General features: G+C 41.2%; 1 protein-coding gene across 1 annotated transcript in view; it reads left to right on the top strand.

The window, feature by feature from the left end:
* LOC310963440 (cadherin-20-like) overlaps positions 1 to 11,490 on the top strand; it is a 94,039-nt gene extending 82,549 nt beyond the window's left edge. The window contains exons 8-12 of the mRNA XM_083936285.1: positions 5,229 to 5,365; positions 7,497 to 7,618; positions 8,000 to 8,117; positions 8,300 to 8,551; positions 10,933 to 11,490. Of these exons, the coding sequence (XP_083792411.1) occupies positions 5,229 to 5,365; positions 7,497 to 7,618; positions 8,000 to 8,117; positions 8,300 to 8,551; positions 10,933 to 11,450 (1,147 nt within the window). The 3' untranslated portion in view covers positions 11,451 to 11,490. The remainder of the gene's footprint in view (positions 1 to 5,228; positions 5,366 to 7,496; positions 7,619 to 7,999; positions 8,118 to 8,299; positions 8,552 to 10,932) is intronic.
* Positions 11,491 to 13,320: the final 1,830 nt, after the last annotated feature.

Raw genomic sequence — 13,320 nt, 5'->3', positions numbered from 1 at the left:
GGTAAGACTAGTTGTTTCCTTTCCGGTGTTCGCCGGTACAAGATCCCATTCTCTAGGTATAATCGATCCCACTCGCGGAGGAGTTTACAAGCGGATCCTCTCAACGACCTCCTGATACTTTCAGTGAGTCGGACATTAGACTCTTTAAGTCTGATGATTTCCTTAATTGTGGGGTCATGCCTTTGCGCCTCCATCAGATCATCAGGTTTGATTTCCTGAAGGGGTGCACAAGGCTGCAACACAACATCCTGAGAGGAAGCCAAAAGGACAGCCAGCCAAGCAACCTCTTTCTGCTGGGCTACTCGTGTTCCCTCCCAAGCCGCGCTTACCACCTCCTGTGATAGCTCTTCTGTGCACCCTGACGTGAAGTTGTGCATGTCAAGAGGAACACGGGACAGTGTATCTGCATCTATGTTAGTTTTTCCTGGTCTGTACTTAATGTTAAAATCGAAAATCCGATAGTTCCCCAACCCAACGATGACTGACTGCGTTGAGTTTAGCTGTGCTCATGATGTATGTAAGTGGGTTGTTGTCAGTGTAAATTGTGAAATGTGGTGCATAGAAAAGATAGTCTCTAAACTTTTCACACACTGCCCACTTAAGAGCCAGGAACTCTAACTTGCCACTGTGCAGGTGGTAGTTCCGTTCAGCAGGCGACAAAGTCCGTGATCCATAACCAATAGCCCGCAACTTCCCGTCCTGTTGTTGGTAGAGAACCGCGCCAAGTCCCTGCTCAGATGCATCAGTGTGCAAGACAAACGGCTGGTCAAAGTCTGGATATGCTAGAACTGGAGGATGGGTTAGCATGTCGACCAGTTGCTCAAGTATCCTCTGATGTTCAAGAGTCCAGACTATGGGCGCCCGAGATGGCATTTGGGGCCCTTTAGTCCTTCCCGGACGAGCCCCCAAGATTTGTTACGGGTCCCAAGGATGAGGACCGTGGTGACAAATATGTTACCTGTAGAAGCAGGTGAAGAGCGGAGTAATAAGGACACCATGCGTCTCCGTTTTCCTCCAGAACGTGTCTTATTTAATTTTACACAAAATATTAGCCATATAAACATTACACAAGTTTTCACTACGCAATTCAGCTGGTTCTTAGTTCTTAGTCATTTACACACGATTCCACAATCTCAGTGAAATATGTTCTCTTTAGCTATTTCAGTTTCTCTAATCATCATATTTATCACATTTCTTCTCCTACACAGTTATGTTCAATAAACAGTATCAGTAAATTCATCACATGTTTGTCCAATTCAGTATATTTACTGGTAGAAATCACTATCCACAGTGTATCATGAAAATCCAGCATGTTGGAATAACCCTTTAATTGCATGTTAGCTACACAAACGTGCTCATAGTGCTTGTGCTCCACTAGCTAATAAACTCAGTCACTTTTAAGCATAACTGTAAACATTTACATTAACAAAATATATTTCAATAAAAAAGATAGAAAATATAGCCCTTTGGTTTTTTTTAGAGTGTACAATAGGCACAGACTCTCATTAATGAGCATTTGACCTGAATGAACTCGCCCCGTACTGGCGGGCGCTCGGGAACTTTCTCCCGTTTCTAGTGCATTTTACCTGTAAATAACTTAAGTAAACCGTCTTAAGCTCTCTTGTTAACATTAGCATAGATAAAAGGCGACAACACAAACAACATTGTCCGGTTTTCACACCGTTTACCGACCTGTAGAAGCAGGTGAAGAGCGGAGTAATAAGGACACCATGCGTCTCCGTTTTCCTCCAGAACGTGTCTGAGGTAGCAGCGGAAGGTGGGGCTCCTTTACCGTACCCCCCAAACACCTGGAGCACCCGCAAATGTTCCGCCCCACTTCTATTCAAAATAAAATGACCCCTTTCATATGGTTCTCGATATTTAAATAAAATCAATGAAAATAAATACATATATTAATGAAAGTGCCCATGACATGTTATACAAAATAATATTAATGTGGCCATTCCCTCTCAGGGGTGCCACATATATTTTAAACTATATATTGTAAAAATAGCAGTTTGATGCCTTACTTCACAGCAATATCCAAACCCAAATTTCCATTTCAGCAATAGAACTTAAACATTATCTGTAATGGGTGATGTATGGACCCAATTGCAGCACAAAACACACAAAACAAATGGAGATAGCTCAACAGTTTACTGAAGCTAAGGAAGGCAGGCAAACAGTACAACAACCGGGTGGCAGGGGGCTCAGTCAAGGCAGGCAGAAGTTCTGTACCAGGGAGACGACGGCACAGGCAGCAGAACAATATAACCAGGAACCAGGAGAGCAGAGACGGAACTCTTGGCCAGGGACAGAAGGCTGAGGCAATTATCATAAGGCACCAGAATCTGTGACAGCAAGGTCCATACCAAGTCAGGCAGGAACACGGTGGAGAGTGAATATACACTGGGCTGATTGCATGTGATGAGGGGCAGCTGTGTGCACAGGTGAGTAGAGTGAGACTGATGAGGTGGGCGTGGCTGGCAGGCTGAGTGGGACGGAGGCAGGATCAATGGAAATGTACTGGGAGCAGATGGCTGAACTGTGACAATTATCATGGAAACTTCATGTCTGATCAAGTCTATTTTTATTTTGTGAGAAATTCACTCATCTCTACTCAAGGCTACAAAAATATTTTATTCAGCAGAAGCTGGATCTCAAGTTCTTTGAATCAAGGCGTGTCCTTTTGGGTCTGAAAATCAAACCTGCAGTTCTGGAACGCCAGCAGATCGTGGCTTTTTTCGGTTGACACAGTGCATACACCATGAGCCCTTTTTGGACAGACACAAGTAACTTTTTAAACAGGGCCGTGGATGGGGAATGTCCTGCTTCTCTGAATCTTCTGAAACGTCAGTGTCGGCAATACTTCCTTCCTTTCTCAATGAAAGCAATAGTCCTTGTCTCCATGTCTGCTAAAGTACAAGCTCTCGATTCTCTCTCTACCGTCCCCTCCACAGTTTATGGTTCCTCACTCACTCGACTTCTTCCGGCGGTCACCTGTGCCCCCCACAATGTAAGGAGTAGAAAGCACCTATATTTGTGTATCAATGTAGGGAGTAAAAGTAAAAAGTCATCAGAAAAATAAATACTCAAGTAAAGTACAAATACCCCAAAAATCTACTACAGTAGATAAGTGTTTGTACTACGCGGATGACTTTCCCCTCTGACCTGACTGTGACCTCAGTGACGTCATTTCAGCATTTTTCTACTCTTATCCGTAAACTCAAAGTCATATTCACAGTGAAGACTTTGTACTTGTAGAAATTTGAGTCATATTCACAAGACTTTGCACTCACAGCTTTTTAATTCATACTCATAAAAACAATCCGGACCCACATCCAATTTCACTGACTCATGGATATGACTAAGGAATTTCGTGTGCAACCACTTTTTGACACATGAATTGTTAACATTATGAATATGAATTAGAGAATTACGGATACGTCTTTTTGACAGCTGCCTTACACCATACCACGGGGGCTAGGAACAAGGAGGATATGACAGCCCTAATTAGAGGATATTTAGGCTTCAAAATACAGTGCACTAACATGTCACACCACAGAGGTCTGATGTCCAAAGCAGCCATTTGTTCCCTTTCTATGGACTTGGCACTTTGCAGGTTATCAGTTAGAAACAAACAACAGTCTTCCTCAGTGTAGCCACACGAGAAATAACCAGAAAAGAGACAACAATTCAGACAATTAAACAAAAAAATGACAGCCAATAAATAACAACTGGACACCGCTGGGTGCAAGAAGCAATAACCTCAGAATAAAGCCTCCAACACCCACATAACAACAACAACAACAGAGAAAAAAACCACAGAAGCAGCAGCCACAAAAACACTGCTTATAAACTGCAGGGCTGATGAGCAGGTGGGAGGGGATGTCAGGTGACTGTCAGGGGAGTCTGGGGGCATCTAGTGGACGGGCGAGGGAGGACAGGTGAGGGGAGCCGACCAATTACAGAGTCCCCTCGTCAGTTATTATTTTTGTTAACAATGTTTATATATTTCACCATAGATTTATGGACATGACTGACAAATGTCCATTGCATAAAATGTCAAATTAACAAAACAATAATTGTGTTTTGTTAATTTTGTCAAAATTCACCCAAAAAAAATCAGCATTTTCTTCTTTGGTCATATATTTCCTCAAGTACTGGACCTATAAATACAATTCTGAAGTAGTTGTATTTGAGTATTTCCGTCTGCTACTCTATTAATATAAAGAATATATATAATACAACTTTATTTATATAGCATCTATGATAACGCAAATGCAGCTCAAAGTGCTTTACACAACAAGCATACAACAACAATCATAAAATCCCAAACAGAAAAAAATACGATAATATTGTTAAAAAGAGTTTCAAAACATTTTAAGATACAAACTCAATGAAGTATGAGAAATATTGTTTTATATTATATTGATTTTTATACTCATAGGACATATTTTCTATAATGCTTTATTTTTATGCTGATACTTTGTTCTCTATTTTGAAATTTTGAACTCAGGACTTTTACTTATGATTTATTTATTTTGTTTACATTGTTGTATTCCAATGTTTACTTCAAAGTAAAAGATCTGAGTGCTTGTTCCACCACTGGCTGCTGTGAAGTGACTCCAGGTGGGTGAAGCTGTGTGTGTGATCGCCTCATGGTTACAGAAAGAGGTTTCTGCTCCAAAGTGTGTGTGTGTGTGTGTGTGTGTGTGTGTGTGAGAGAGAGAGAGAAAGAGTGTCTGTGTGTGTGTGTGTGTGTGTGTGCGTGTGTGTGTGTGTGTGTGCGTGTGTGTGTGTGTGAGAGAGAGTGTGTGTGTGTGTGTGTGTGTGTGTGTGTGTGTGTGTGTGTGTGTGTGTGTGTGTGTGTGTGTGTGTGTGTGTGTGTGTGTGTGTGTGTGTGTGTGTGTGTGTGTTGCTGGCAGAAGATGAGCCATGGTGTCCCGCTGCAGGTCTGTGTATCCCCGGCGTCACTTTGGCAGAGGAGGCCGATACTGTGATTGAGCCTTATCTGGAGCCCATTCTTCTTCTTCTTCTTCCTTCAGAGGCTGCCAGCCTGACGCCTTATCGCACACATGCACACATGCACACATGCACACATGCAGGATTGTGTGTGCGTGTGCCTGCTTCCCCCCCTCAGATAGGATTACAAGCTCCCCCCAAAAAAACACACGCAGGTGCTCTGACGCTCCACGCAGCGCTCACGTGTCCTACTGTGTCACCAGGTATTCCATCGAGAGGTCCAGTGACCCCGACAAGTTCTTCTACCTGGAGATCACCTCAGGGTCGCTCATGACGGTGCGCAAGCTGGACCGAGAGGAGATCGGCTGGCACAACATCACCATCCTCGCCATGGAGATGAGTATGTCATACACACACACACACACCTCATCAAGTCATTTCTGTTTATGATTGAGTCATAAGAACCGTGTATTGGACTTATTTCATGTTAGTGTGATGAAAATATGTCAAACAGATGGTCAAAGGTCAAAGGTCACTGTGACTCAGGAACACCTTCAGGGAATATTTAATGTTATGTGGAGACCCTACAGGTGAAAAGGTTCAATAGAATAGCCTTTATTACCATTGTATTGTATACAACCAAATTAGGCTGACACTCCTTTTGTGCATACAAAGACAATATTTATATATTATATATAATATAACATTTTGGAGGACCTGTTGAGTTTAAAATCAACTTATACACCATACCAACTTAAATGACTCAGACACTGGGTTTGAACTTTTACAGTCACAGACAGAAGGGACTGGATCAGAAGTAGAACCATGGAGATGTAAAAAAGTGCAGAAAAAACAGATGGGTGATTATACTAAACACAGAAGCAGTGATTTTTGGAAAACAACTCCTGCAGAGTTGTGTAACGTGGAGCAGAAGATGTCCTGCAGATCTGCACGCAGTTGGAAGTCCCCAAAGTCACCTTCACCTCCTCCTCCCTTTGCTTTGTTTGTCTCTTTGTGTGGTCGTCACACTGAAAAGGAGATGATAATTAAATGAACGGCTAATTGATTAACTATTCACATGGTGGCTAATTAAAGATGTGCCGGAGACGGTGAGGGCGAGAGAGGGCACCGGTATAAAGGGACGAGAGAGAGGAGTGACAAACTAAATACAGCTGATTGACTTTTTACTAAGCAACATTAAATGCTCACTGATTTTCTCTTTACTTCTGTTACTTTTTGTGTTCTTATTTATTGTTTTATAACACTGTGAAGCTGCATTTAGGCCGCATGATGCTGTGATTATATGCTGTGTGTTTGCACCGTTGTGGGAAGAAAAAGTAGGATATTTTGAGAGCAAAGTGCTTTTTTCACAAGTTAAATTGAGAATACATTTATTTTTAGGGGGAAAAAAATATGTTTTCAAGACTGAAAATATCCTTATATTATGACAATAAATTTACTTTTTATTTTATGAGAATTTAATGAGAAAAAAATGATTATGGGGAATTTATATATATGTAATATATATATATATAATAAATAGATAAATAATATATTTTTTACAAATAATAATGTAATAAATAAAAATGTAATAGTAGTGTATAATAATATATCAATATAATAATGAACAAACATAATCATATTGTGTAATATATAGTTATAAAATATGCTTTGCATTGAAACAGAAAATAGTAAATTTATTTAATAGTAAACTTATTATCTCATAATAATTTAAAAAAAATCATCATTTTAAGATCTGGATTTCATAGTTGTGAAAAAGTGATCAAGTAATTATAAGATTACATATTATATGATATGGATGTTGTAATTTTATGTAAAAGACATGATATTATGAGAATTAAGTCATAATAAAGGTAATTTGTTTTATAATGGGAATAAATACATATTATTCTGAGAAAAATCTTTTTATTTTGATGAGAAGTTAAATTATTCTGAGAAAAGTCATATTTTCATGAGGATTAAATCTAAATCTCTCATCCTCTTCTCATTCTTAGTGGTTTTCATTTTCATTTGTTGACTGCGTCGTGCTGTACTTTAACTCAAAGAGATTTCCACACCGCTGATTTCACTTAACTCTGGTAAAAAGTCAGCACATTTAAGAGTGTTTCTGACCATCAGACACACACACACACACACACACACACACACACACACACACACACACACACCCGGCATGAACACACGTTTCGACCTCCCGAACCAAAGTCACGCCACTGACTGATCGATCATGTGATGAAACCTGAGAAAGTAGTTACTACACACTAATTGGGTTTTCACTGCCTATTACACAGCTGGTTAAGATATGCAAATAGCTGATTGGTAATGGAGAATAATAGAACTGTAATGTCAGTGTGAGAAGAGCTAATGCGCTGCAGGCTCGCTGTAAATGAGGGGAAGATTAAAGGAGGCACAAACTGAGCTCAGCATGGATCCTCAAAGAGTCGTTTATTTGAGTCCATCAACGCAGCTTATACAGCGTCTGACCGTGTGTGTGTGTTTGTGTGTTGCAGATAACCCAACACAGATCTCGAGTGTGTCGGTAGCTGTGAGGGTCCTCGATGTCAACGATAATGCCCCCTCGCTGACACACTACTTGGAGGCTTATGTGTGTGAAAACGCCAAAGCAGGACAGGTAAGATACATCTGGCGTGATGACGGCGTGAAGAAAACTTACTCAAAATGCAAACTTTGAGGTGCATTTTATACTTTTACACCACCAAACTCCAGAAGAAAATGCTAAACTTTTTCCTCCAATAAAGCTACTAGGAGATATAGAAACTTTACAGACAAAATATATGACAAAAATATGATACATTATTATAGATTAAGCTCCAAACTGTAGGTAAAGAAATGAAAATTAGCATGAAAATGCTGCTCACTGATAATAATCCACTGTGTGTTTGTGTTATGTGTGTGTGTGTGTGTGTGTGTGTGTGTGTGTGTGTGTGTGTGTGTGTGTGTGTGTGTGTGTGTGTGTGTGTGTGTGTGTGTGTGTGTGTGTGTGTGTGTCCAGCTGATCCAGACGGTGACGGCGGTGGATCCAGATGAGCCGCTGAGTGGACAACACTTCTACTACAGCTTGGCTCCAGAAGCAGCCAACAACCCCAACTTCACCCTTCGAGACAACCAAGGTAGACGTCCAGACTGGTCCTGTAAAGTCTCACGAAAACAAGTGATGCTTGCTCACAGTTACTTACAGTGACCTTGAACACGTACAGTCCAGGACATGCCCTGAACCCTGTAATCTGTGATTTGTTATCAGCTGCACCGCCACACTCTCAACCCTTCCCCGACCTTTTTGTCTCTTCTCCAGACAACACAGCCTGGATCCTGACACGGCGAGGAGGCTGGTCCCAGCAGGACCAGACCATCTTCTACCTGCCCATCTTCATCTCTGATGGTGAGCAGCCAGTCCAGACCAGCACCAGCACGCTGACCATCCGCGTGTGCAGCTGCGACCATGAGGGCAATGTCATGTCGTGCAATGCCGAGGCATACAGCCTGCCCGCGAGCCTCAGCAGAGGGGCGCTCATCGCCATCCTGGCCTGCATCTTCGTCCTGCTGGGTGAGTTGTGACCTGCTGCAGAGACGAGCCAGTGGACTTCTGTCACATCATGATATCAGTGGCAGGTTTACTGCCCCTACATCTTTTTTTTTTTATCAGGAAATCATTTTAACAAAGCACAGATAAAAACATGAATGACCAAAATCAAGAAACTCTTTAGAAAATAAAATAAAATATGAAAATAAATATGAAAAATGTCTAAAGCTATGGTCCCTACATTCTGAAAATCAGTTGAGCCTCTGAGACAAATTTGAAAAAATAGATTTTTTTAGGTTCTTTTTGCTATTTATATTGTGTGGATCGAACTACAGGATAATAATCGACGTATACATGTTAATTATGTTAATAATAATTACCAATATTTCAAATCATAGACTATAGCTTTGAAGAAATTAAATAAATAAAAAAGAATTAAATTAAATAAAAGCAAAACAGAGATGCTTTAAAATCTTTTTTTACTTAGGAAGTTTTACATATTTTTAACAACGCATAGATAAAAACCTGAATAATGAAAATTAAGAAACTCTAACAATGTTTAAAAAAATATCTAAATAAAAAATAATATAGTTATAGTAAATACCTTCCCTAAATATAACAATATTTAACTAACACCAATTACATTATATAGTGAGTATAGAGTAAAGTGAGGGTCATTGAGGTTACTAGCTAATTGAACAGTCAAAAGCATAAATAATCATCATTTCACTGTGTATTTGATATATTTAACAAAGATCATTGAATAACCCTTCAGCTCACATGGAAAAAAAAATCTTTCAAATCAGAATTATTATGTCTATTGAAAACAATGAGCTCACATTTGAGGTGAGCAGAACTGTTGCGGTGCCTCCCTGGTGGAGCAAAGTGAGTCAGCCGGCTGAGCCCTCCTGCTCACACTCACAGGTCTGCAGGGAGAGATAAAGTGGGTCCATATCTGCCTCCCGGGGAGAACAAAGTGTGATGCTGCAGGGCAGCTGGTGCTAATGAACGCTAGACGTTTGCCAGGATGCAAAAAAGAGAGCCACATTTAATCCTGCACGGATGATATCACACTGGGAGATGCCTTCGCTAATGGTGTCTCCTTTTTCTTCTCTCAAGTGTTTAGTTCAAAGACAGGACTTTATTAAAACAACATATTCTTCTTCAAGGTCGATTATTTTGCTCTGGAAGAGGTCTCACACTCCCCGGCAGAAAAGGTCAGGGTGTCAAAGTTCTGCAGTGGTTTTAATCAAGGTCCTCCTGCAGCCCTGAGGCTCGCCCTCCGGCAGGGCTTAAACTATTGTTTGAAGTGCAATCTGGGCAGCAAAATTCCTGACTGGAAATTTCAGTTAATGGAACGTTTTTCTGGATTCATGTGCCTTCACGCTCGGCATGTGATGAGACATTTAACGCTGGTAATGACGAGGACGTGAAAGAAGTAACTACAGCCATTGAAATGTGGTTGTGCTTGTGCTTTTTCAGAGATGTGATTTGACATAAAAATCCATAAAAGCACAAATGTATTTGCAATTCAAAGATATGTAAAATTCAAATTTTCCCATGAAAGCAGCCAGGGATTGTTATTTTTTGCTTGAAATAAAATAGGTAATACAATATTGGAATAAAAGAGTTTGACGATTCGTTAGTACTTAATCCATCTGATCTACAAAAAGGTTTGTACTTCTGTGCTGCTTCCCCTTAAAAGTTCCAATTAAGGCAAACCGATTTTTCATGCGTTGCTATTTTGCTTCCATGATGGTTTCTTTCAGACTAGTGGAAAGAAAACACATCAAGGTGTTTATTTTACGTCACTTTGTCTTTTTGCATCTGCATTTTTTTTAAAGAAATAAAATAACAAAATAATAAGAACACTACAAAAGCATTTTTTTTGTTAAATTCTTTACTTTTAATTCTCTTAGCTTACCCTCCATTTCTCTTTCCCTCCCCTTCACTAACTGACATTTTGTGTGGTTGAATCTTCTTTGTGGGTGGAAACAGTTAGAAAGAGGTTGTGATGAGGAAAAGGAGAAATTTGGAGAGAAATGCAGGACATTTTTCAAAAGAGGGCAATGAGAAATGTGTCTCGTGGGAGAATCGGGAGGGTTAGGAAGTATGTAGATAATGTCTCATTTGCATGTTTAATTAAAATTTCAGAAAACTTGTAACACCATAAATATTTGTCTTTATGTTAGAAATCAACTGGGAACGTTTCATGGTGAACTGAGTTAAAATACAGCCCTTTGCTGCATGTCTCCCCCTCTCTCTCTCACCCCATTTCCTGTCAGTCCGTACAATAAAAGGCTTGGAAAACTGCCAAAAAAGAATCTTTAAAAAAATATTGCGTCCCTTTCAAAGATCTCTAAAACTCTCCTCTCTGACTGATTCTCATCTCTTCCTTTCACCAGTGATGATTCTGCTCATGCTCTCCCTGCGCACTCATCGTAAGAAGCCCTACCTGTGCGATGAGGAGGAAAACGTCCACGAGAACATTGTGCGCTACGACGACGAAGGTGGTGGCGAGGAGGACACCGAGGCCTTCGACATCGCCGCTATGTGGAACCCACGTGAGGCGCACCACCATCTGGGCAAGATGAGACAGGACATGCTGCCAGAGATCGAGAGCCTGTCCCGTTACGTCCCCCAGGCGTGCGTCATGGGTGGCGGTGGTGACAGCAACGTCCACGGATATGTGCTGGCGAAACTCCTGGACGCCGACATAGACCCGTGCGCCCCGCCTTATGACTCCCTGCAGACCTACGCCTACGAGGGGGAAGGCTCGGTCGCCGAATCGCTCAGCTCGCTCCAGTCGGGGACGTCCAATACAGACCACGAGTACGACTATCTCAACGACTGGGGGCCTCGCTTTAAAAAACTAGCTGAGATGTACGGCGTGCTGGAGACAAACTCCCCTCCGTTGTGGTAGAACACCAAGAGCCTTTTGCCTTTTCAATCCGAGATCAATTACACCAACGAAAAAGAGACAAAAGCATCAAAGAAGTGACACAAACAGACAGAACGTGTGCACAATAAAAGCCGGGATGTTCTCATGTCTACATCCATGACCGTTATAGCACTTGAAATCCTGCCGAAGCCTCGATTCTTCACAGCCTTGAAGGCCTGATTTGCCTGCAGCAGCAGCAACAGCAGCAGCAGCAGCAGCAGCAGCAGCGCAGCAGCAGCAGCAGTGTGAGCTGGTTTTAAATCTCCTCCAGAGAGACTGAGGCCGGATTGGCAGCCTTCTGAGGCCCCGCAAAGGAACGGCTTCAAAGCACATGTTAACTCCCCTGCCTGCCCGACTCAGCCACAGGCAGAGCCCCTTTTGCTTCAAAGTGTGGAGCGATTTATGCCAGAGATGAAAAACGAGAGCCACCTTACGCACAGCAACACGGGGAGACAAACTCTGAAATGCTGATCTGAAGAGCCACAACACTGAGAAGGGAATAAAAGAAAAGTCATTGCTGCAATCTGAGTTTTGTTTGGTTTTGTTTCATCCGTGGCAGGTCTTAATTTATTCCTTTGTTCCATGTGCTGTATTTATATATATTTTTTGCTTAACCTATGTGGGTACTTCAAAACCAACACTGTACTTAAACTGCCGCTACGCGAGGATGTCTTTAAATAGATCACATATGTGTTGTAACATAAATGATGTAAAAGCTATTGTTTTCCAGTCACACGACGTGCACAGGAGATGGGCGATGCTGTAATCCTATGTGGGTTTTTTCCAGGTTGATATGTTAATCGTATTATTGTTTTTGTATCTTTTTTTTAGCTATTTGTATTGTAACTAAAGCAGTTCATTCATGAAGATACGAGGGAAGCCGGTTTTAGGAAGTGGACGTATCCCAGCAGGCGGTCAAATGTCACCTCCCTGACACTGGACGAGCACACGACACACGAGTCGCCTTTCATTTGGGATCCACCACCACCACCGCAGTGCCAGCCAGAGTCCCACCTGCCCTGTTTAGAGACACTGTGTTGCTTTTCTGCCACCACACAAACGTGGCTTAATCCTCCAATCCTGTGGACTTCAGAGATGTTGATAATCTGCAATAAGTGCCAAATGTGTGTAAAAAATAATAATAATTTAAAAAAAAAGACATTTTGGATGAAAAAGAAATCCGCAAAACACAAACACCAAAAGATATAAAGAAAAAAAGATTTTAATGACTTGCAATTAAGTGAAGGTACATTTTGATAATTTGATTGGATGAAGTTTTACTTGAACTCTACACTATGTGGTCAGTCATGCTGCAGTAAGTGGTATGTGAATGTAGATATTCTTTTTGTATTCTTGGTAATAAAAAGGAAAAAAGTAGTGTTGCTTCTCTTCTGTCATTGAACCACCTCGAGATGCATGATGCAAAGAAAAAAAGGCTTTTTGAACTTCTGGGTGGTGACATTTCCAGAGTGGTTTGTAATAACAAAACTGCTTCTTTTTGGTTGGGGAAAAGGGTATATACAGAGCCCTGAAGCATGGCAGAAATGTAAGTCCTTTAAAAGATAAAGCAGCAATTTAAATTTTGCAAATACGCTGAATTGTCCTCCAAAGTGTTATTGCAGCTGAATCACTTTTCATTACAGTTTCCCTCAAAGCTCTTAATTTGCTTGACTTATTTTGTTTTGCAGCGATAATCATGCCCCCTCCCATGCGCGCGCGCACACACACACACACACACACACACACAAACACACACAGCCTGCTGTACCTGAGCCTCGAGCCTTGGTAGCACCTTGCAAAAATCGTTCCACCTGATTGCTTTCACGGTATTTTCTATATGAGCTGGTGGGAA

Source organism: Echiichthys vipera (genome assembly GCF_963691815.1).
Source record: "Echiichthys vipera genome assembly, chromosome: 21".
In the NCBI taxonomy this organism is placed as follows: domain Eukaryota; kingdom Metazoa; phylum Chordata; class Actinopteri; order Perciformes; family Trachinidae; genus Echiichthys; species Echiichthys vipera.
Note: the sequence above shows the minus strand (reverse complement) of the source record. Positions and strands in the feature narration are given on the sequence as shown.